Source organism: Piliocolobus tephrosceles, chromosome 8 (genome assembly GCF_002776525.5).
Source record: "Piliocolobus tephrosceles isolate RC106 chromosome 8, ASM277652v3, whole genome shotgun sequence".
In the NCBI taxonomy this organism is placed as follows: Eukaryota; Metazoa; Chordata; class Mammalia; order Primates; family Cercopithecidae; genus Piliocolobus; species Piliocolobus tephrosceles.
In genome coordinates, this window is record NC_045441.1 from 22940564 (window position 1) to 22966241 (window position 25678).

At 44.2% G+C, this 25678-nt stretch overlaps 1 protein-coding gene across 1 annotated transcript in view; it reads left to right on the forward strand.

Moving 5' to 3' along the window:
* The window catches only part of BMPER (BMP binding endothelial regulator), a 243543-nt gene that overhangs the window by 14423 nt on the left and 203442 nt on the right, over positions 1-25678 (forward strand). Inside the window, exon 3 of the mRNA XM_023191705.1 lies at positions 18092-18191. Within this exon, the coding sequence (XP_023047473.1) occupies positions 18092-18191 (100 nt within the window). The remainder of the gene's footprint in view (positions 1-18091; positions 18192-25678) is intronic.

Below are 25678 nucleotides of genomic sequence, written 5' to 3' on the forward strand. Positions count from 1 at the left end.
CTCACACACTTCAATTTGGCTACTTGTCTTCTCTTACACAGTTGTAGGTTGTTAACAGGTCAGTGGTTAGAATTTTGCCTTCAGTTTCTTCTGTTCTCCTACCAGGGGCCCAGCAGTGGTGGCTCTCAGATTTTAATGTGTGTAAGAACCACCAGGGAATTTGCTAAAAAATGCAGATTTCCTGTGTCTTGGTCCAGAGATCCTGATGGAGTAGGTCTGGCTGGCTCCTGTGCAGACCAGGGAAGCTCCATTTTTTTGTTTGTTTGAGATGGAGTCTTGCTCTATGACCCAGGCTAGAGTGCAGTGGTGTGGTCTCAGCTCACTGCAACCTCCATCTCCTGGGTTCAAGTGATACTCCTGCCTCAGCCTCCTGAGAAGCTGGGATTACAGATGCGTGCCACCATGCCCGGCTAATTTTTGTATTTTTAGTAGAGACGGGGTTTCACCATATTGCTCAGGCTGGTCTCGAACTCCAGACCTTGTGATCTGTCCGCCTCAGCCTCCCAAAGTGCTGGGATTACAGGCGTGAGCCACTGCACCTGGCCAGAAAGCTCCATTTTTAATAAACCCTTCCCGTGACTTTTATGCAGGGGCTAATTTTTGAAGCACTCTTTCCACCTGACATGTAATGGAAAGAGAAGGGTATATGAATATAAACATAAACATATATGTTTATATTTAAATCTTGGTTAGGTACAGTTGAAATTCTGTTATTGGTATAAAACTTGATAATAGATCAACTATCGTTTACATAATGTTGCTTTCATGGAACTTTTACACAATTTTCTTGCACATTAGCTGTCTTTATTGAAGTGTTCTTTTCTTATTCATGTCATCTTTATCAAACCTCCTTTAGTCACCCAATCAGAATGAACTCACTTGTTCCTTGAAGACTTTATATTGGTCACTTTTTATTATAACCCTTACTCCTCTCTCCTCTAAATTTTTATTAATTAGTTACATGACTTTCTCTTCTACTGGACTTGAAGCTTCTTCAGGGTAGGAATAGCATCTAATTCTTCTCATGATCAAAACATCTAGAACAGCACCTTGCAGACTTTAAGTCTTAATAGATATTTTGCGAACAGACACTATTCATAAGCTGGGGACAGTCCAAAGTTCATCTTCCTCAAAGACACCCTGTGTGGTAGGGCCGGCATTCTTAAGAAACCAGTTTCATAGTTGAGCTCATTAAGGCTCAGAAAAGGAAAAGCAAGGCGAAAGTCCCACCACAATCAGCGAGAGTTGGAACTGCAATTCAAGTACCAGATTCCTGTCCCATCCGGGGCACACTCCACAGAGCTCTCTTTCAGAGAATGTCACCTAACCACAAGCGTTGAGAGAATACCCCCCGGGGTCAGTGAGAGAGACCCAGCAAATAGCTTCCCTGGGGATTATGTTTTAACAGTCCTTGAAGTCCAGTTAGGTAAGGTCCTGCCTGGCGCCTTTGGGTGGGAGAGGCTGACCGGCTGGGCTGCTGCCAGTCTCTTCATGGGATAGATTCCCACAGGGATGCACTCTGTTTCCTGTGGTCTTTCTGGGATGGGTAGCAGCTGCAGGACGAAGCTGACATGACGTTATGTTTGTTGCTTCTTCAGCATGAGCCAACTAGATGGAGCAATCTAACACAAAACCCAGGGTTTTATGACTGACCTAGTGGGATCCAGCCGCATCTGGAGGAACCAGCCGCAAACAACGCAGAGTTGAGGGCCAGGTGAAGCGGGATCCAGCTCCCCACTTCACCCCAAACCCTTCGACTCCTCAAAACCTCTGCAAGAAGCTGTTTCCTTCGGCTGGCAACTTAAGAGCCAGCACGTTTCTTCCTTGCGCAGAATAAAGCCGTTCTGGGAAATCTTAGTTTTCTTTTCTTTTTTTTTTTTTTTGAGACGCAGTCTCGCTCTGTCGCCTAGGCTGGAGTGCAGTGGCCGGATCTCAGCTCACTGCAAGCTCCGCCTCCCGGGTTTACGCCATTCTCCTGCCTCAGCCTCCTGAGTAGCTGGGACTACAGGCGCCCGCCACCTCGCCCAGCTAGCTTTTTGTATTTTTTTAGTAGAGATGGGGTTTCACCGTGTTAGCCAGGATGGTCTCGATCTCCTGACCTAGTGATCCGCCCGTCTCGGCCTCCCAAAGTGCTGGGATTACAGGCGTGAGCCACCGCGCCCGGCCATCCTTATTATTTTTTACCATGTTATTTTCTTTCTTTGTCATTAGCGCAGAAATTCCATGATGTCACCATTCCCCAAGTTTCGTGTCTAGTTTTTCTCAGTCTCAGCTTTTAATTCTCGAGTTCAGCCCGATACTGAAATGTACAAAAGGCATTACAGTGGGCTGGCTGTCCCTCCTCCATGCAGCATGGCTCAGACATTTGTAGGCACGAGCTTGTCCAACTCACCTTATTTTATTGTTGTTCTGTTTTGTTTTGTGTTAGGCTTTTAGAATCCTGAAGTCGTGGTTTTTAGTTTCGGTCTCTAGTGATAAGCAGAAAAGAGGGATGAGGAAGGGGCTTTACTGGCCCAACCAGAAACAGAAACTAAGAACCCACGACTGTATTCTCTCCCTTGGACACCTCTCAGTGTGCCACGTGGAACTGCTGTCTAGGCAAAACTGGATGATCTGGTGGACAGCTGGTGGAGACCCACCTGTGATCTTGATCAAAGGCTCAAGAGAAGGATTGCTGGGGTGAGCTAACGGGCCAGCTTGGAGCAGTGTCAAGTGTTCAGGTGGGGGTTAGTAAATATTTTTTTTACTAATGATGATGTGCTGATATAATTTAGCCTGGTGAAGATGATGCCCAGGGGAAACTTTAACAGCCTTCTAATATGTGGGAAGGAAATATTATGTTGAAAGTACAGAGAGGAATACTAATCCCAAAATTGCAACACATTGCTAGCTTGTTTCTCCACTGACCTCTGTCTCATACTTGCTTCCAGAGTGAGTCCCAAGATGGTTGTGGGGTCTTGGCTTCTCTACTTCTTGGCCAGTGCCTGCCTGTATGTGTAGACTCTTCCCTAGATCCTTGGATCCTAGTTACCCTGCTGTAGATGAGTATCACGGTCCTAGCATTGAGCCACATTTTTTGGCATGAGACATTAAAAGAGGCCTCTGACTGTGGACTCTGTTCACTCCCAGGCTTTGGCTTCAGGACTCCATATAACAGAGAAGAAAAACTTAAATTGAGATATTTTCCCTTTCCCTTTCTTTCTATTACTTCCAAGTGTTTAATGTCCCCGCCCCCCTTCCCCTACCTGCCACACACACCCATCTGTAATACTCACCCAGCCTTTGGTCACTAAGCTCTAGTGGGTTTGTGCTCTCTTGGGTGGGAACATTGGTCCTAGACCCTTTCCCTGGGATTCTTAGCTCTTCTAGCCAACCAGAATTTTCCTAAACTTAAATCAAATCAGTTTTCCTCTGAGATGCAGGTTGGCAGGTATGATAATTAGTAGTAGTGGGAGTAAGGAGTGGGCAGCAGTGGTCTAGGCAGCCTCTCTTGTGAGCCTCAAATAGTGGGTAGCAACCCTCCCATCCTGGGGTATCTTGGTTGCTAAAACACCTGGCACAGTGGCAGGTACTGATAGAAGGCGACCTCTGGTGATCACTGAATTAATGTAATGATCACAGCCAGTTGTCCATGCACATATTTATGTGTCTTTATGGGTAAGGACTCATACATATGGCACTCTCTGAGCGTTTGTGTGATAGACTTATAAGAATTCTGTTTTATTGGCTTACTTTTCTTTTTGGTGGATCTTCCTTATCTTTTCAAACTTTAAATATTGGAGGGTCCCAGGATTCAGCCAAGACGTTTTCTCTATTTATATTCATACCCTAAGCAATTTTATACAGATCCATGGCCTAAAACTGCCGGTATGCTGATGGTTTCCACATTGATGTTCCCGCACCCCACCTCCAGTCCAGCTGCATCTGTCCACATGTCTACCTGGTGTCTCCATGTGGATGTTGAATAGGCATCTCAAACTGAAAATGGCCTGAATGAGATCTCCTTTGTCACCACTCCTTAAACTTAGTTTGCTCCGGCCAGTGACATCAGCTGCATGGATCCATTTTTTTAGGCCATCCATCAACCATGGGGTCCTGGATTCCTCTTTCTCTTGCATCCCAGGTTCAATTCATTAGCAGCTCTTGTCAGTAGTCTTGAAAATATGTTGGATTAGGCCGGGCGTGGTGGCTCAAGCCTGTAATCCCAGCACTTTGGGAGGCCGAGACGGGCGGATCACGAGGTCAAGAGATCGAGACCATCCTGGCTAACACGGTGAAACCCCGTCTCTACTAAAAAAAATACAAAAAACTAGCTGGGCGAGGTGGCGGGCGCCTATAGTCCCAGCTACTCGGGAGGCTGAGGCAGGAGAATGGCGTAAACCCGGGAGGCGGAGCTTGCAGTGAGCTGAGATCCAGCCACTGTGCTCCAGCCTGGGCCGCGACAGAGCGAGACTCCGTCTCCAAAAAAAAAAAAAAAAAAAGAAAAAAGAAAATATGTTGGATTATTTCTAACTACCTGTTACTGCTCTGACAATATGTTATCAAGCAGTGACCATTTGAAAGTATACAAATTATTTGACTTACTTCAGCAAAATCTTCCCGTGGCTTCTCATCTCACCCGGAATCCAGTTTGAAGAATAACCACAGCCTACACAGACCTACACGGTGTGGCTCCAGACGCTCTCTTGGCCTCAGCTCACAAAGCACCCTCCCCTCTCACTGTGCTCCAGCTGTGCACTGGGCTCCTCCTCACTCCTACAGGATACCCAACCTCTTCTCCACTGGGGTTTTGTTCTTTCCTGTAGCTGGAGCACACATATCCAATATATTCACGTGTTCTCCTTCCTTCACCGAGGTATAGGTCTAATAAGACCCTCTTCTTATTAGAGGGTCTTTTCCTTTTTTTTTTTTTTTTGAGACAGAGTCTTGCTCTGTCACCCAGGCTGGAGTGCAATGGCACAATCTTGACTCCCTGCAACCTTTGCCTCCTGGGCTCAAGCGATTCTCCTGCCTCAGCCTCCCGAGTAGCTGGGATTACAGACACGCGCCACCAGCTAATTTTTGTATTTTCAGTAGAGATGGGATTTCACCATGTTGCCCAGGCTGGTCTTGAACTCCTAACCTCAGGTGATCCACCTGCCTCTGTCTCCTAAAGTGTTGGGATTACAGGGGTGAGCCACTGCACCCGGCCTAAAGGGTCCTTTTCTGATCACTGTCCCCAACAGCCTCACACCTTGTCATTCTGTTCCCTTGTCCCGCTTCATTTCCTCAGAGCCCTCCCCAGTGCCCATGAGATCCTACTGCTGGAACGTCAGCTCTGTGAGGACACAGCCCTCCCATGTTCATTTGTACCCTCCGTACCTGGGACAATGCTGGGCTCATTCAGAGCATATTCGTTGGGTGAATTCATCTGTGCCACTGAGTTTAATTTTTTGATTTGGCAATTGGAAGATCTAACTATTTCTCTTCCCCAAAATAAATGATGAACTTTTCTTTCTACTCCAAACTTTGCTGCTTCTGTCATGATGACTTGCCCTTTTCGTAGCTTACATTATTGTGGGTATCATGTTTGATGGTGCGAAAACTAAACAAATCCACTGAAAGATGAAAAGTTGTCTCCAATGAGCACTAATGCTATCATAACAAACTGTGCAATGAGCAATATCATTCTAGAATAAAATTCTTTCCTATAGAAAACTGTTTTTGAAAAATAGATATTACCACGCCTGGTGGACTTGGCAGCGTGATAATTATTGGTTTTAGAATGTAAGTTAAACTCCAGTATGTTATGTTTTATATTTTACCTAAAACATAGATGAAAGACTAGCAAAGTGTGTTAAATATTACAGTTTCATAGAGCAAGAAAATCATGGCACAAGATAAGCACCCCTTATTTTCCTGTGATATATGTGAAACAAACTGTTCTACTCAAAAATACCAAGTGAGGTTGCTACACTTCACTTGGAGTGCACTGGAATGTCATCATAGAAGAAGATTCATTTGTGAATTGTCAGTTCCAAAATGCTGACAGATGTAGGTCAAATTCTGTCTCAGTGAGATAATTGTATAACAGAACTTTTTAAAGGCTCATTTCAGTGGGCCACGTAGTGTCTAAAGAACCAAAAGACTTTGGATGATTTTTAGGAGTTTGTGGCAGTGGAATTTGGTCAAAACTGACCGTTCCCACCTCACTTCTGAGCTTCTCTGAGTTGGTAACCGGCACTTCTTGCCCCTCGTGTTGCAACATGGGAGGTGCCTCCGTGCTGTGTTTATGCTTTAGTCTCTCTCCCTCTTGGATTGTAAGCTCTTCTAGGGCAGAAGATGTGTCTGATTCATATTTTCTATTCCCATGAAAACCTGGCATAGTGCCTGGCCTGCCACAGGGGCTGAAAAATATTAGTTAAACAGATTTGTGGATTTTTGGTCAGATAGATCTGAAATCTGCAGTGATTAACCTGCAGAAAAATCCAAGTTTATAGCCCCAATGTCACATGTTTCTAATAGCCGTTTGTTTTTCTGCAGATACTTTTGCCTTATTTTAGATATGTGAAAGCTTCTGGAAGCTGTTTTGTGATGGAACGCTTGTTAAAATTAATGATTAAGGATTCTAATTATGGTTGATATTTTCCTTTTAAAAATGGGCACATGCTGTGAATCCCTTCAGCAACGTTTATGTTGATAATGTTTTGTGTGTAATTGACCACTCTCGTTTCTTTATAACACCTTAATCTCAGAAAGGGATTATTTGCAAATCTGGCTTTCTTTGATGGTTTAATGAGTTTGCAAATGGACACTAGTAGATTAAAATTACATTCTAAACCAAGGAAATAAATCTGTGGCTTCTCCAGTTTTCTTCTGACATCTGCATGTGACCCTTGGGAAAGCTTTGGTGAAGAGAACACAGTGCTAATGGCCTTCGTGAATGAGTCAGACAAACCTTAGCTCACAGAATTGCCTTCATATGGGGGATGCTGTCTGAGGCTGACATATTCAGTTCTGCGAACTTCTAGCCAGCTAGAGAGCTCCTATTCCCTTGCTTCCCTACCTGACATTACTTGGGCTAACTGGGCAACCTCTGTAGTTGGCACCAATGTAAATACAGCCTGGGAGCAGAAATCTTTCCAGCAACTGAGGTGTCACCCTGCTCTTACTGTTACCCGGAGGGAGGACTACAGGATCCAGCTCTAAAGCTGATTGGCTTTTCGTCCCTGGGGTACCTTTGAAAGGCTCTGTGATTGCCGGTGGTCGGGGTCAATTGTGCAGATGTCTTTAAGAGTGTCTCACTGGTGACCAGAAAGTTACTTTGTCAAAATGACAGATGGGCTGTGAGCGGCTCCTCCACCCTGCCTATTCCCATGGATGTCAGCTCCATTTACTTGTCAACATCAGGTATTTTTGTAACTCCCAACAGCGCGCGGGCTTTCACAGGCCAATCCATGAAAAATCTGTTTCATTGGCTCTGTGGCTTGTTGTTGACCCACAGGAATGAGGGACACCTGAGGACCTGGTGGGTTCACTGTAGGTATGTGATCCAGGAAGGAGACATGTGCTGACTTGTGACAAGAGTGAGAACCTTCCAGGGCTGGCCTCACAAAGAAGTGGCTTTGCCACCACCAATTGCCAAGGGAATCTAAGACATTTGGTTTCTGTGTTTTGTACGTGCCCACTCTTCTTCTACCCTTGACGGAGTCATTTCTGTACATACTTAATTTTTTGTTTGTTTGTTTTTTTGAGACAGAGTCTCACTCTGTCCTCCAGGCTGGAGTGCAGTGGCGCGATCTCGGCTCACTGCAAGCTCCGCCTCCCAGGTTCATGCCATTCTCCTGCCTCAGCCTCCCGAGTAGCTGGGACTACAGGCACCCGCCACCACATCTGGCTAATTTTTTTGTATTTTTGGTAGAGACGGAGTTTTACCGTGTTAGCCAGGATGGTGTCGAACTCCTGACCTCGTGATCTGCCTGCCTCGGCCTCCCAAAGTGCTGGGATTACAGGCGTGAGCCACCACGCCCGGCCTTCTGTGCATATTTAAAAGGCCCAGTGAGTCATCTGTCTTTTGATACCAGACAGCCCAACTTCCTATATTGCAGTAAGTCAAGAAAGGGGCTGTTCAAAATAATATCTCCAGCTATCACTTTCTTTAATGTCAGGTCTCGGGCTTTCCTATGGAGTTACCTAATTTTATTACCACTTTTAAACTCTTTATTCCCACTCCCCACTCTCTCCAAAACCCCCACCAACCTGGCCAGAAGATTCTGCACTGTCCCTTTGGGACTGGAAAGCCCCGCTAATGCCTTCTGAGCCCCGGATCCTACAGGTAGTTGGAGTTGGACCCCGAAAATGTGGTTCGTCATCTTCTACCTACCTCAAAAGAACTCACCAGAAAGGTATAAAAATATTCATAGAATTTCATCACCCCTTTCTTTTTTGTTTTCCTTTGGGGCAGAGGAAGAAGCAGATTTATTATTCGTCATGTGCTGAAGGGCGCCCAGCAGTGTAAAATAACCAGAGGTGTTGAGGAGGCAGCCGGGCCTCCTGCGCGTAAAGCCGCTCTGCTTTGCAGGGCTTCCTTCTCCCTCACCCCTGGCCTGCAAATTCTTCCCAGGAGTCTTTTGGAAGTGTTCTCTGCAGCACCAACCCCATCCCACATCCCAGCTGTTGGAGTCCCTTCTGTTAGGAAGAGAGAAGGGTTGACTGAGGCATTTGGGCCAAATAAAGGCAGGACACCGCCACGATCCCTCTGGGTTCACACACCTGGCAGAGTGAGATGCAACCTACCTGTTGGGTTTTTGGTTTGCTTTTGGGAACTGAGCACGGTGCAGAGCTGCATCTGTGGCAGGGCCCATGGGGCTCGATCCCTGGCTCTGTATGTTCCCTCCATTCCTGTTACACGAATGTGCTGTTGCCAGCAGACCCTTTGCTTATACGACGTGCAGTCTAATAAAAAACAGGCAGTGCTACTCTCTTTTGGGCTACTATTTTTATTTGGTGGTTGTTTTTTTGTGTTCTGCCATCCCTAATGTTTTGGTTCTATTTCAAAATATGATTAAACAGAATGAGGAGCCGTTTGACACTGCCCTGTTTTAAATCAGACTTCTACTTGAGCAGCTGGGACACTCTAATGGACTATGTTTCTTTGTTCTGTGAGTTTCTTGAAAAAGCCAAAAAAAAAAAAAAAAAAAAAAAGCCAGACCTAAACCCTTAAACAGAATAGGACCCAAAACAATCCCTCCAACAAACTAAAACCCATTTAAAAAATGGATATGTTAGGTAACATAAATATCAGAAGGGCCTCCTTATTAATCCCCCATTGCCTCTGCTGGCACGTGTCTTATTTTCAAGGTATGGGATCAGGAGAACACTGTCATTTAGTGATGTATTAGGGCCATATATCATCAGAACATCGTCTTTGTAGGGGATATGGGTACTAAAAGACACGATTCTGGCCAGACAGAACCGCAGGGGGTCTTACTTCTTTCCTCCACCCCCCTGCCTTTTTCTTTAATCTCCCTCTGTTTTGTGTTGCAGAGAAGTGAATTTCTTCATGGGATATGACTTGTTGCAAAATAATCGGGGGGCCCCAGTGGGCTTCATAAAGTCTTTTTAAATGGCCGGGCTTCAAGGGCAGCTTTGTTCGGAGTTTGCACTGTGAGCTGGGCTGGAGGAGGCGGTGTTTGCCAGGGCCTGGGTCTCTGGGGTAAAGACTCGTTGAGCCTAGACGGGAGGGAAAAAGAATAACACTCCCAGATGGAGCGCAATGAATTGCATGATGTTCTTGCAAGGCAGTTTAACATTAAGTCTACAAAATTATGGCCGTGAGATGCTGCAAGTCTCCCAGGAGAGTACACCCTTCTGTTCAAATCAAAGAAGAAATGAGAGGACTTGGCAGGTTCGGGTCCAGGTTTTGGTCAGCCTTGCAAATGACCAGGCACTCAGAGACTGGGACTTGTTTTGGGTTTTTAAGTCAGAGACTTAATCTGTCTTTCCTAAAAGGCACTATTTTTACTTGTGTGTTCAAAATGCAACCGTAAAGCACCAAGGTTTACAAAGGTCTGAAAATGGGGTGCTTAACAAAGGCAAACATTTAAATTCTTAGCTGCAAGGGGAAGGTGGCTCACTTAGCCTCTAAATGAAGCTGTATAGCATAATGATGAAATCATAGGATTTGATATCAGAGTCCTGGGTTTGAATCTCTGCCCTGGCCAGGTATGTAAACCTGGGTGAGCCATTTAACCTCTCCATGCCTCAGTTTACTTACCTATAAGATGGGGTGGGAGGTAAGTCAGTACCTTCTTCAGGCTTGTTTGCAAGGGTTAAATGACAAAATACACAAAACATGTTCAGCATGGTGGGGCATATAATAGATTTTCTATAAATGTCAGGTGTTATTCTTCTTCATAGTTCAGCAACCTGCCTGGGAAACAGTATGTTACTTCATTGTTTGGTTAGAGATGGATCAGCTTGTTTGTGGCCCTGACTATGGAAGGGATTTGCAAAAGCAGTGGAGGTTGGGGTTGCAGAAAGGTCTGGAAATGCCACTTTATGTTAAAGGTATGAGGTATATTGTGCAAAGGCTACAGTTGACACCTCCCATCTCTTGGACCAAACTCAGTTGGGAAGGAGGTCTTGGGGGAAACCACTTATTTCATCTGGGGAGTTTGGGTCCTTTTCCCTTTCAGCTTCATGTTCTTCATCTTAGAAATGGATTTCTTCATGTTGTCTTTCTGTTTTTTTTCCCAAGTTCTGTTGAGTTAAGAGACATGACCCAGAGCCTTGGACTTGGACACTTACGGTTTGTGGCTGACCAAACTGCCTTTTATTTTTTTTCTTCCAGATATTTCTATGTAAGAGTTATAAGAAAGTCAATTTTACTATCAGTAATGAAGAATGAGCAAACAAAAGCTTAATTAAAGTAATAAATTATCAGTCAATTTTAATACTGCCATTGGCAACCACTGGGCTATCTCAGGGCCCCCCTACCCATGCTCCATTATTATTTTCCAAGAGACTGAGAACAGATTTTGTCCAAAGGGGACAGGCTGGAGCAGGTACAAGCTTGCATTCTCTCCTCTGTGAGTTCATGCTCACTTGCTCAGAATTTCCCCTGACCGAATGTTCTAGAGAGGTCATCACTTCATTTTACCATTTCCAATGATCAGAACTGCTGATAAGCAGTGAAATCTCACTGGGTGCAGTGGCTCACAGCTATAATCCCAGCACTTTGGGAGGCTGAGGTGGAGGATCACTTGAACCCAGGAGTTTGAGACCAGACTGGGAAACTTGTCTCTACAAATAAAAAAAATAAATAAAAATAAATTAGCCAGGAGTGGTGGTGCATTCCTGTAGTCCCAGCTACTTCTGGAGGCTGAGATGGGAGATCGTTTGACTTTGGGAGGTTGAGGCTGCAGTGAGCCATGATTGTGCCACTGCATTCCAACCTGGGTGATGGAGCAAGACCCTGTCTCAAAGAAGAGCAATGAAATCTGGCCCCTTTGGGTCTTTGGTTGCTGCCAACACACTTCTTTTTTCAGCTTTTGTTTCCATCTCTTTATTCTAGAACCTTGAAGGCTTAAAGTCTGGTCTGCTTGCCCAAGTCCTGGGTAATCCCTTCCTTCCACGGCACCTCTCATAGGTTACCTTGTACCAGGGCAGAAACGTGGCAGGAGACCTCACCTGTTTGGCCCACGTGGCCTGTCCAGAAAATCTGCAGACTAGCTTAACTTACATGCTAGTCTATTTCTAAAATCTCAACAGCCTATTGGAGCTAACCTAATTTGGCTATGACACTCCTGTACATTTTAGTGCTGTGTGCCTTACAAACTAACCTTCCCAGCTGGTCCCATAAGCCAGGTTGGGAACTGGGTTCTGTTCCTGGGTCCACTGCCAGCTGCCTCTTTGAGGGATCTGAGACAACCTCATTGTGTGCCATTTCTCCATCTGCAAATCTTAATAAACCTGTGAGGATTAATGAAATAATGTCTACAGAGATCTTTAGAAGAAAGTGCTATGTAAACCTGAAGTATTATTCTTCTGTTTATGAGAAGTGGTACAATATTGCCTGGGAGAAATCGTGACCTGTGTTCAAAAGTGCTAAAAATTTCCCTTTGACTCTTTGGGATCTGGAATTGGGTTACAATGGGGATACCTCAAGGGAAGTTGACCTCTTTGACTTCATACATAGAGAGACTAGAAATTTCAATGAGAATATACACGCTGATGTGGGATCAGCTTCCCCTGCTCCCTCCTCCTTGGGACACTTGAAACAAGACATCCATATTCCTAACAACAAATTCCTGTTTGAGCCATCTTGAGACTCTCCACATGGAAGACCATTGTGTAAGTTCTTTGATAATAAAAATTTGAGTAAGCATCAAAGTGTCCTATTTGTGCTCAGCAACGATGATGGCTTTTGAATCAAGGTGAAGTTCTCTTTCGTGCTTCTCACTGTGCCAGAAGTTACACCGTAGTGTTTGTGTGATCTGCTGATGTCTGTTGTCTTATTTTCCCCAAGAGCTTGTAGGTTTCTGGAGACTAGGAACCTTGCTGCATGATTTCTGTCTCTTTCCTGCAGCACTGAGTATAGTGATACCTCTGCCAGGGCTTTTTCAGCTTTGGAGCCTCCACTGCTAAGCAACTTTTCCTCTCAGAGTCACCAGGGTGGGGCATCTATCCCAAGAAATGGGCTATTCGGGATGAATGTGGGTCTATCCCCAGGGATATTTGTATTTTGGTGGAGAATTCTTGAAGGTAGCAAAATCTGTAAGCTCCTCCCCAAAAAAGACTACCGCGATGGAATAACGGGACTCTGTCGCTTTATTCCCTGCAGTCACACTACCTGGCCCATGTGCTTCATTGACATATTGAGTATTGTTCACTCGGGCAGAAAAAAATACCACAACCTCACAGCCTTCTTGGTTTCCTGAAAAAGGATCTGTCACTTTGAATTTGCTAGTTTGCCAAATGACAGATGTTTGCTTCCCAGGCAGGCTTTGCTGTCATCAGAGACAGGGATGGAGGGAAAATAATGCCATCATCTAGGGGAAGAGTCTTGTGTTGATCTGCCACCTTCATAGCATGGCTAACCAAATGGACGATCAGCAGGCAGGCACGAGGTATTTTCATTTTCACTCTTATTTCGAGAGATTTGTGATGGTGTTTCATAGCCTAAAAATAAAGGATCTGCCCGCAGACATTTCTCCCTCCACTACCCTCATCATATTAGCTGCTGTTGTTTTCCTCTTCAGATTTTGATTATATTATTTTTTATTACAAATGAAAGGTCAAGGAATATTCTTCGTATTCCATAATAGGATTGGTTCTGGAAGAATCTTTGAAAAAAAAAAATACGTTCGAGACATTGGGGCTTGGAATAGAACAGAAGCATCTCAAAAGCATGTTTTTCTGGTCGAGGAAAGCACACAGGAACGTTTCACAGCGGTACTCTGCTATCTTCTCTGTACACCTCCGCCCTATGCTCATGGGAAAATTCATGTCCCTCCCCACCAGACACTGGGAAATACTCCCAAGGCGGCGCTGGCGGTCTCAGGGCTGCAATTCCTGAGACCGGGCACTCTGTGCTGCCATCTCGTGGCAGATCTCAGACACAGCAAGCTGACTGCCGGAATCCTGTTTGAACTTGGCTTGCGGCGGGAGCTGTGGTTTGGCTCACATCCTTATAGAGCTTTGTTGCCAGTCATGTTGATTTTTAAAAAATGTTTTACTCTCTATGCCCCCCTTTTAGTTTTTCATGTTGGCACTTCATTTAATGTGTCTCCAGAGGCTACGTTTTGGGTTTTGATGTATTTGATCAATGTTAGAGAATCGGTTAACTATCTTCCTTAAAGGAGGCAGTAATGCAGACAGACGCTTTTGACAACAGGTAGACCGCTGGCTGGCAACCCTAGAAAGAGGGACTCACGGGAGACTGAGAATGAAAGATGCGGTGGGGTTTATTGCTCTTACTCATTGGTTAGGGTTTTTTTTTTTTTTTTTTTTAGAGTATTCTGACCTTTTCCTTGAGTGTATTTTTGTCACCATTTCTCTTGTTTAGATTCGGAGAGACTCAAACCCAAGCTGGGATTTGGGGAGAAGTGTTTGAGGATGCCAGTCTGGCTTTCAGAGGCATGATAGTCTCATCCCTGTTGATATCCAAATTGCAACAACGTTCTTTGTTACCAGCAAACAGCTGGTGTCCGCAGACCTTCCCGTGGTTGGCCATGACACAGGCCCCTGGAGTTGCTCTGCTCTAGTTAGAGAATTCCCGTCTGGAGCCACCAGGAAGGCACCGATCTCCCCTGCAGCCTGAGGGCAGGAACGTGATTTTGTTCTCTTCTGCATCCTGAATGCCTGGGAAGTAGCAAAGTGTGGCACTTAAATGACAGACCTCTATTTGTATTCCAGATCTGTCTCTTGGGTGACCCTGGGCAAATTTCCTAACCTTGATCCCTCCTCTGTCAGATGGCGATCATGAGGAATTTTTGGTGAGAAAAATGCACATAAGATTCTTAGCACAGAGCCTGAACACACAGAGAACGAGTTTAGTAAGTGTGAGCCCATATTAGAAAATGTTTCTTGAATGAAGATGTAAACAGAATGAGCCTTGACCTCGAGTCACAGTGGTGACACGTAGTGCATGTGGGGATGAGGCAGCCCAGGGGTGAGGCAGTCCTGAAGGCATGGCATTGCGTGTGTCACTTCTCACCAGAGTCACTGGCTTGAGGACAAGTGTTTTTGTCTCTTGGCAAAATTGGGAAAGTGAATGGAGTGGTCTTAATTAACCTGTGTTTGAATTTACTCTGTAGCTGCTGGACTCAATTAAGGAAATGGAGAAATCAGGCTCTCACCAGCAATTCCCTGAGCTTTTAAATTTTTTTCTTGGAAGGCCTGGGATTCCAAAGACATATTCCACATTCACACCAATCAGACACCAGGGCAATGATCAGATATGGCAGTTCCGTACCAATGTGACTGTTGATAGAATATTTAAAAACTCCCAGTGGAATAAGAGGGGGAAAATCCCACTAAATCTACATCTAAGGTTTAGGCTTGTTCTATGTGTGTGTACCAAAAAAAAAAAAAAAAAAAAAAAAAAAAGCCAGATGTGAATCTACAAACCATCTGGTTGGAATAACTTTTGTGCTGGACTGTAATTACAAGCTATTTATTATGAATCTTGGGATCCTGTTATGGATTTTGACTGACTCCCAGGTTTCTAAGTCAGCAAAGAGTTCCTATATTTAAGTGAGTGTGTGCCTTCCTATTTATCAGATCCCAGATTGTGTCTTTACTTTGACTGCCCTGAGAGCTTTGAGCTCTCTGTATCTGAAGGGAAGGATCTGAAGATCCTTCCCTTCAGAAAGGAGATGTGCTTGGGAGTGGCCCTTGGCTAAGGCTGCAGCCAGGTTTGCCGAATGCATAAAGCCATAAAGTCCTGGTAACAGAAGCTCTGTTAATGAAGTTTCTTTCACAATTTTCCTGGGGTAGGAGAGTCGGGATAAAATATAGCTTGCAAGAACTACGCTTTTCAAAACGAAGTCTCTGTCGACAATGTCAAGCAGCATACATACCTGGTGGCTATCCTTGATGACTTTGGTGGGAGTTGGGGGAGGTTATTAATTTTTTAAAAAAATGTCTCTTTAATTTGAAGGGTGACCATAACGTTGTATGACCTTTGTAGTTTAAGAAAAAATTATAAACATCAATCTAAGGGCCGTGCCTTATAGTTAGCCTTGATGCCACCATTGTCATGGAGAAGAGGGGGTGAGGGAAGGAGTTCTGGGGAGCGTGGGGCCAGCACGCTTGGCTTCAGATTGTAGGTCTGCTGTTCACAAAGGGACTGTGGACAGCTCCTTATCCCAGCTCAGCCCCGGCAGCCACAGAAATACTCTACCCTGACAGCAGTGGTTCTCAGCCCTAGCTGAACATTGGAATTACCTGGGAGCTTGAGCAAACACCCATGCCTGGGATTAACCAGATCTGAGCTGCGGGGAGTGGGAAACCGTGGCAGTCTTTGTTAAGAATCCCACATGAGGTTCTAATGTGCAGCTAAGGATGAGGGTCACTGTCTCACAGGATTTTAGGAGTAAATGAGGTCAGTCCCTTGAGGGCATGTACCATGTAACAGATCCCAAAAAAGGAAAGAGAGAGAGAGAGAGAGAAAGAGAGAGAGAGAGAGAGACTGGATGACTCAGGTCATCCTCCCATCATAAGGACAACCAGTAAATGAAAAAACAAAACAGCAGCAGCAGCCCCTGCAGGTGTGGGGTGCAGGTGGCTGTGGATTGATGTCCTTTCTCTAGGTGTTGGACAAGTCCTGGGACAGTTTCAGGAATATTCACCACATTCATCCCAGCGTTCCTTAGCTGAAATGAGCATCATTTTCTATGTGTGCCATTCAGCGGACGAGTTTGAGCAACGCCAGTTGTGGCTCATTATTTCTATGCCTCAGTTGCCCTTGCAAAAGCCACGAGGGCAGGGAAATAACAGGACTGATGTGGAAACAGCTGCGGGCAAGGCAAGGCCCAACCCTCCCCTGTAGAACTCACTCTCAGGCAGTTGTGACTGTGAGTCGGAGGGAGTGGGGTTCTGGCACTCACAGACGTTCTCATCTTTGAAAGGAGAGGGGATGGCAACCTGGATTTATTTTAGAATTAGACCCTGGGAGCATCTTACGCTCTGGAACTCCCAGGGAATTTCAGGGCAGCATAGAAGGTGACACGTTTTATTTTGGAACTGCCTTGGGGTTGGACTGTGGTGCATGAGCTTTGCTTGGGTTCCCAGACTCCAACACACACACACACACACGTACACACACACAAGCACACACACACAAGCTCGCAGGCACATATGCATATGCACATGCACACACACACTCCTGCGGGCTCGCATGTGTCTCCTTGGTTCTGAGCAAGAAATAGTGAGATCTTCTTAGTCTCGTGACATGGAGGCGGACTGGGTACACTTGAGAATCTTCTCAAATTTGTTGTCAGGGCTGAGTTTGGATTTCTTCTTTATTAATACGTATTCCAAGAGAGTTCTAGGTTCATTTCAAGGTGAGCAGAGCCGGCCAGTTGCTCCTCTCTAACTTGCCCCAGATGAGGCACTGGTAGTGCTTGCTGTCATCCAGGGAAGGGCATAGGTGTGCACACATTTATGTCTTCATCTTGAGTTCCATCCCTCCCACTGGAAAGCTGGGTCATCTTGGAAAAGTCAGCTACCTTCTCTGAGCAGCAGTTTTCTTGTTTGCAAAATGGGGATAATGATACTGACCTCACAGAATTTTAGTGAGAATGAAAGCCACAGCACCTAGCATGTGGTCGCCACTTGGTAAATCTCACATTTTGTTGAATTTTTTGAGACAGTATTTTTGGTTCAGGTGCATACAATCCATATATAAACAGGCATATCCATCATGTTTGTATCTTCTTTAAGACATTTTAACAGCTAACCTTTCAGGAAAAAACCAAAGATGCAAATGTTCACCACACGTTCATTAGCATAAGTGCTAATATAATGCAGCTGTCCCACAGCTATAAAGCACTGACGTCCGTGTCTCTGCTTGGCATGGAGAATATTATTTTTTCTTTTACCAAGCCGATCCAATACTCAACTTTGTCATTATTTGAGTTGGAACTTTAGATTGCTGCATTTTAATGCACTCTACTATTAAGGATTGTTGGATGGCCATGTGAAAATATTTTTGTTCTCACGATGCAGTCCTGGCCCAGGTAGCCCAACAGGCAAAATATGGTTTACACAAATACTATCGTTTCTGCAGTGTGTACTAAAAAGAAACCTTAGAATCTGAAGGAGCGGGAGAGAACTTCTCCCTTGGCAATCGGTTATCTAGGTGAAGCTGGCTTTTTAAAGAAGGAACTTTTCATCTGCTCTCATCTGACTCTGATCTCCAAAGTCCTGTGTTCCTGGATGGGTGTTTCTGTTTCAGAGACAGCAAAATCCTATTTGCTCTCACAGTGTTTTCTTGCCAAGTGAAGGCAATGTAAGAGGGGCGCTGGGAAAACCTCCGTGGTGTGTTAGGATTTGGGGAATTCTGTTTGATGTTTATTTCAAATGTCTCGTGTCTCTTTTTGCCTAGAACAAGGAAGTGACATGTAAGAGAGAGAAGTGCCCCGTGCTGTCCCGAGACTGTGCCCTGGCCGTCAAGCAGAGGGGAGCCTGTTGTGAACAGTGCAAAGGTGATTGATGTCTTGGCCGTCTTCTCTCCTGGCTGCTGCTTCAGGCATTTTTATTTCTCTTTCTCTCACCTTTCTTTTCACTCAGCTCTTGGCTGGGGTGCATGTGGGTGGGGGGGAGAAGTAGGGTGTGTGTGCGTGTGTGTGTGTGTTTGTGTGTATGTGTGTGTCTGGGGCTGGGAGGAAGGGGACTCTCCTGGAGGAGGGATGAAAGTATGTGAGCATCTGCATATTTGGTTTATTTTCTAAGGCAGGTTGTTAAAATGTTGTAGCGAAGAGGCAACCATCATGCCCCTGCATATTTGTACACACGCACATGAGCATATTTTGTCAACAAGTTTCAACACTCAGTTTTTCCAGGCTCCACACTTACCCTGCCCACCTCTCCTGGAGAGGTCTTTATGCCTGTATTTTATCATTTTGGTCCTCATTAAAATTTTCCTTTCCTTCCAAATTAGATCTAAGTCTCTCCGCCTGTCTTGGAAGCATCTCTAATGTCTCCTTAATCCAGCCTCATTTTCCATTGCCCTCCAGCCTCATGCTCCGTCAGGAATGTGCTGTTCCTGGTCTCACCTCTCTCTTGGCCTTAGTGCGGGTCTTTTTTCCCAACCTGTCCGGGTGCTGCCTGTGCTCAAGGTGCCCAGCCCTTATCTGCCACGATCCCCTTTAGATGTCTATGGCTTCCAGAAGCCCACATGGATACCGCAGTGGTGTGATTTTCCCTCTCTGCGGTTTCATGTAGATCGTCAGCTCCCTGGGGATTTCACACCGTCTATATGTCAACAGGGCTTCGCAGTGTGGGGCCACGCAGGAGGCAACATTAGCCCAGTGTTCAGGGTGTGGGCTCTGGAGTCACCCTGCCGAGTCTGAATCCAAGTGTACTGGCTGGCAGAGTGTTTCCCAAATTTCACATCTATGTGGAAGCTCAGGATGTGACCTTGTTTGGAACTAGGCCCTTTGCAGGTATAGTTAATTAAGATGAAGTCATACTGAATTTGGGTGGCCCCAAATCCAGTGTGACTGGTGTCTTTATAAGAAGAGGAAGAAACAGAGATAGACCGAGACACGCAAAGAGTGGCAGAAGCTGGAGTGATGCTGCCACCAGCCTAGGATCACCCAGGGCTGCCAGGATCTAGCAACGGCAAGGAGTGATTCTTCCCAAGTGCCTTTGGAGGGAGCATGCCCTGCCGACACCTTGATCTTAGACTTACAGTCTCCAGAACCGTGAGACAATCAATGTCTATTGTCTTAAGCCTCGGGAAACTCATCCACCACATTTCCATGTGAGCAGGGGGAGACATGGATCCTCTCTTGATCTCATCACCTCATTTGTTAAGTGAGGACAACAGGTTGGGCATGGTGACTCATACCTGTAATCCCAGCACTTTGGGAGGCTGAGGCGGGCAGATTACTTTAGGTCAGGAGTTCAAGACCAGCCTGGCCAACATGATGAAACCCCATCCCCACTAAAAATATAAAAGCCAGGTGTGGTGGTGGGTGCCTGTAATCCCAGTTCCTGGGGAGGCTGAAGCAGGAGAATCACTTGAATGCAGGAGGCAGAGGTTGCAGTGAGCCAAGATTGTGCCACTGTACTCTAGTCTGGGTGACAAAGCAAGACTCCATCTCAAAAAACAAAAACGAAAAAACAAAGAACGAGGACAATTGTGTTGGAGGGACTAACATGGGAAGATGTATTCACCGTACTGCATGTCAACATCTCTCAGGTAATGGAAGTATAACTGATGCCCTTCGCATGCTTGATAGGCTTTCCATTTGCTTCTCCACGATTGGTCGTGCAGAAGGGAGCTTTCTCATGCTGTAGTGTGTAGCCTTCTTTCCTTCTTGACCTGCTAGTTCCTTTATCACCACCCTTTCCTTGTCATATCTTAGTATTTCAAAGGAAGGAGATACCCAAGACAAACACATTTCCTGAACATTCTTTTTGGGCTTAAGATGATAAGCCTCTTCTAACCAAACTGGACCCAAGGATAGGCCAACGAGTGCAGTGTCCTGAGTTCTCTTTCTGATGGAAATCCCAAGGCATTTGGGGAGAGGTCAAGAATCCTGCCCTGCCCTAATGTGGACCTTCATGAGAGGGACTCCTGAATGGGTGATAGGGTTTGGCTTTGTGTCCCCACCCAAATCTCTTCTTGAATTGTAATCCCCGTAATCCCCATATGTCAAGGGAGAGACCAGGTGGAGGTAATTGAATCATGGGGGTGGTTTTTCCCTATGCTGTTCTCATGCTGTTCACAAGACCTGATGTTTTTTGTAAGGGGCTTTTACCCCTTTGCTTGGCACTTCTCCTTCCTGCCACCTTGTGAAGAAGGTACCTTGCTTCCCCTTCACCTTTTGCCATGATTGTAAGTTTCCTGAGGCCTCTCCAGCCATGCTGAGCTGTGAGTCAATTAAGCCTCTTTCCTTTATAAATTACCCAGTCTTGGGCTGTTCTATGTAGCAGTGTGAAAATGAACTAATACAGTGAGTCTGACTTTTCAGGGGCCTTGGGGTGGATGTTAATATGCACCCTTTGTTTTCTCTCTTTCTACCTCATAATACAGTGCTTGTCTCAAGGGTTTTAAGGGATACAGTCCTGTTCACTCTTAAATACTGGAGACTCCCAGTATTTTGGTGAGTTTTTTTTTTTTTTTTTGGAATAGTAACTTATGCTCATAGGAGAAGCCTCAAAAAACAGTCTAAACTGTGGAAAAGCAGGAAAAAATATAATCTCACCATCCAGAAATAACAATTGTTATCATTTGATATATTTATTTCCATATTTTCCCATGTAAAAGTGTTTACAGGGTTGATATTTTACTACTCACATTGCATTATTTACATTTTTTCCTACTTAAACATCAGGGCATAACATCTCTGTTATTTGGACATATTATCCTTAATAGATGCATAAGATTCTGCTGTAAGAGCATACCAAAGTTCATTTGGTCATTTCTGACCATATGTTTGGGCAGTTAGGTTGTACCTTGGGTTTTAGCTTTGAATGTGAATAAAGCCAAGAAGCTAAAACCAAACAGCCTTGTGTAGTAAAGGAATAAGGACTGGAGGGAGATCCTTGGGAGGGCATTCCCGAGGCCCCTCAGATCTGAGCGTTAACTCAACCTGGGTTTGGCCTCCCAAGGAATCCCAGTAAACCTCTCCGTAACTCTTTTGCATTCTGCATTCATATAGGGGAAAACAACAACAAATCAGTGGGTAGCAGAAATTCTGAGACAGCAGTAGCAGCTGCATTTCTGATAAGTCCTCTAACAAGAGCCTGCATGCTCATGCTGAAGCTTTTGACTGTTCTTGCTCAATGAGAGTGGTTTAGTGAGGAATCATAGTAGTGCAGAAGTTTGCTGATAATACTTTATAACTAAATCATGTCTAGGCATGATTGCCTCAGGGTCCATGAATTTATATATATAATTTAATATATATATTTATATAATATAATTTATACATAATATAATTTATATTATATATTTATATATTATATAATTATATTTTGTATATAATATAATTTATGTATGTTAGAAATAAAAATATAATTTTAATATAAATAAATATATGTTTGTGTTATATATATTTATATATATGTAACATAATACGCAATGGAGTCTCCTTAGCAAAGAAATGGAGACTCGTTTATCAGATCATTTCACACAGTGGTTCCCAACCTTTTTGGCGCAGGCACCTGTTTCATGGAAGACCATTTTTCCATGGACCGGGGTTGGGGGATGGTTTGGGGATGATTCAAACGCATTACATTTATTTCACACTTTATTTCTATTATTATTACATTGTCATATGTAATATAATTATCTAACTCGCCATAATGTGGAATCACTGAGAGCCCTGAGCTTGTTTTCCTGTAAGTAGATGGTCCTATCTAGGGGTGATGGGAGACAGTGACAGCTCATCAGACTTTAGATTCTCATAGAGTGCACACTTAGATGACTAGGATGTGCAGTTCGCAGTAGAGGTTGTGCTTCCATGAGAATCTGATGCTGCAGCTGATCTGACAGGAGGTGGAGCTCAGGCGGTAATGTGAGTGATGGGGAGCAGCTGTAAATACAGATGAAGCTTAGCTCATTTGCCCTCTTCTCACCTCCTGCTGTGTGGCTCAGTTCCTTACAAGCTACAGACCTGTAGGAGTTCGTGGCCCAGGGTTGGGCACCCTTGATTTAACACATTGTAACGGGAGTGCTGATAGACTGAATTCTCCGTATTTTGAACGGTATCTGCTTTCAGAAGTACTACCTTTTGCAGTTTTTAAAGCTGCTCACCAAGCTGTGTGGTCAGGCCTCTTGAGGAGGTGCATTCAGCTTGTACCTAACATAGTGCAGTGGGTGCCAGGCAGAACAGGTGCAGGGCGTGGCTCTATTGGCAAGCATATGGGAAGGTGAAATCTAGTATTGTTAGTGGATGACCAATAGTGAAAGCTTACTAGATGCTGCAAGTTACCCTTGAATGTTGTTTCCTGTTTGTTCTTCCTTTTACCTGAGGGAATGTGTATACACAGTGTTTCTCAAAATGTAATGGGTCACAGAAGCAGCAGTTAGAATGCAGATTCCTGGGGCTTGCCAGGTCAGCAAGATGATCATCCTCTTCATCAAAACAGCAGCAGGTAGTACTCCTGGTGGTACTTACTTAGAGGCAGGCACTGAATCCTCACAAGGTCAGCTCCATTTTATAGATGGAAAAATGGTGACACTGAGAGCCTTAGTGACTTTCCCAATGTCACAGAGCTAGTAAGTGACAGAGATGGGAGACAGACCCAGGTGGTCTCACCATTAGGCTTGCAGGCCTGCTGTATCAGCAGCACCCAGCCTGGGCCCCTGACTGTAGTGTTTTTAAGTTTCCACTGAGACCCTTATGCAGACAGGCTTGAGGACCACAGCTACCAGACAACGGAAAAAAAGAGAGAGGGTTGGCCTTCCTAATGGAGAAATGAGAACCACATCCCACAGCTTTTAGAGGCTGATAGTCATTACCTGTCCTGGTCAATATTCTTGAGAAAAATCAAGCTTAAGACCATGTAGGCATGAAAAATCTCTTTACCTTTTGTAGTGGGAGACCATGTTTTCTCTTTGACTCTTTGCTCTTTTCCTATTTTGAAAATCACTAGAATGATTAAAAAAGAAATAAAGGAAAACAGCAGATAATGACCAAGAAAACATCACTCTGATGTTGAAGTGCTGGGGAATGCTTATTGGAAGTCTTTCCCGGTTCTTTGATTGTGTAAGTAAATGGGAGTGGGGGGACTTGAACCCCAAGAACTGGCTCATGTCCTCCCATGATTTGTTGGAACTTTCTTTTCTTTTTCCCTTCTGACTTCTCTCTCATTCTCCTTTCCTTCCTCGGCACAATTATGTTTAGTTTTAAATTTAATTAAACACTACATTAATATATTATTGTACTAAAAAAGTTAAATAAGAAAGGAGAAAGAAGTTCTTTTTGAGCCTGTGAAACCCACTCTGCTCAGAAATAACAACTGTTATCAATTTATTGTGTGTTTTCCAGACCTTTTTCAGTTTATTACATGTATATGTAATTTTGTCTGTGTACTCTTATTTTTACATAAATGGAAAGAAATGGTCTTTTGCAGTTTGCTTTGGCCAGAAAAAAAAAAAAAAAAAAAACCCAAACCAAAGAACAAAAAACCCAAAAATCAACAACAATGTGACTTAGGAATTTTCCCAGGCCAGTTCATGCTTTTTCAATTCTCGTATGGATTCCATAGTATAGATATAGAGTAATTCATCTAACGCCTCCCTATTGATAGCCATTTAGATTTTGAGTTTTTGCAAAGCTGCAGGGAACCAGCTTGTCATTCCTGTCAGGCCTATGTGTGTCTGTTCCTCAAGGACAGAGACCTAGAAAGCACAGGGTTGAGAGAAGAGGTGTGCATGTGTCCAACTATGATGGACATTTTTACTAAATGGCTCCAAAAAAGACAAGGCTATTCTCTTTCCCTCTTCCCTGAGAGTTTTTAAGCCCTTTCTCCATAAAAGATGATAGACTTTAGGAGGGAAAGCTGGCTTCACACGTGGCAAAATTTAGACCTGTTTGGATATCCTTGCCTTCCCTGATTTCCATTCCATCTAACGAATTCCCCCACTTCAGACCGTACGTTCACACTCCTGACCCAGTTCTCTCCTGCTCTGGATTTCCCCATATTACCGGGGATATGTTCCTCTCCCTTTTGGTGGTTTGGTGAGAAGTGGTATCAAGCTCTGTTTAAAGAGCCTAACTGAGTGTCATCAATTGCTGTTGTGTTTTCTACAATAAAGTGTAGAAAGCACTGACAGTTGTCAACAAGTTAACACTTAAATGGTAGTGTTATCACAGAATTTGGTCCAGTATTGCAGAGCTTCAGTGATAGAATGGACTAAATTTAGAATATAGGCCCGATGAAAAATGTGGGGAATGTTTTCCTGGCCTCTTATTTTGAAGAATGATTTTTTTCTTCTATTTTTACTTATTTTTAAATTAATTATTATTATTATTTTTGAGACAGGTCTCTCTCTGTCACTCAGGCTGGAGTGCAGCAGTGTGATCTCGGCTCACTGCAACTTCCGTCTCCTGGGTCCAAGTGATTCTCATGCCTCAGTCTCCCAAGTAGCTGGGATTACAGGTGTGTGCCACAATGCCCGGAAATCTTTTTGGTATTTTTAGTAGAGATGAGGTTTCACTGTGTTGGCCAGGCTCATTTCCAACTCCTGGCCTCAAGTGATCCTCCTGCACTGGCCTCCCAAAGTGCTGGGATTACAGGTGTGAGCCACAGTGCCCAGCCTAAAAATGATTTTCTCAATGGGAAATATTATTGTTATCATTTTTGTCATCCTAATCGTAAAACATATTCTGCATTAGAAACCTTTGAAATAGCTCAGAAATTATTATTATTTTTTGTTAGTTTTGAAACTTCTAATACAGGGAAAGTATGAGAGAAGAAGGCATGTTATCTCATTTTTTGCTTGGTTAGTCTCTTAAGAAATTTGGGTTATTTAAAATTCCTCAAATTACTCTATAGTTTCTATTTATAGTTTATTCTATGTGTACTTTATCTGTGTGAGCTACTTCTGTAATTAATGTGCATAGTTATTTATAATTATGTGGAATGTCATTTTTTTCCTTTAAATAATTACAGAAGTTTATATATATTGTAAGTTGGTCTTTACTACTATACCTATTCTTGATGGGTCTTCACGGGTAGTTCCTGTTCTTTAAGGCCAGGATGCCGATCAGAATACAGCTCCTCAGAGATGACATTGTTCCTGCAGGAAAACATAATTTTATATGTTGATCACCTTCTAGTGTGATGGAAAGTGTTACTATTTTTTTTCTTTTTTGAGACGTAGTCTCGCTCTGTCGCCCAGGCTGGAGTGCAGTGGCGCGATCTCGGCTCACTGCAAGCTCTGTCTCCTAGGTTCACGCCATTCTCCTGCCTCAGCCTCCCGTGTAGCTGGACTACAGGCGCCAGCCAACAC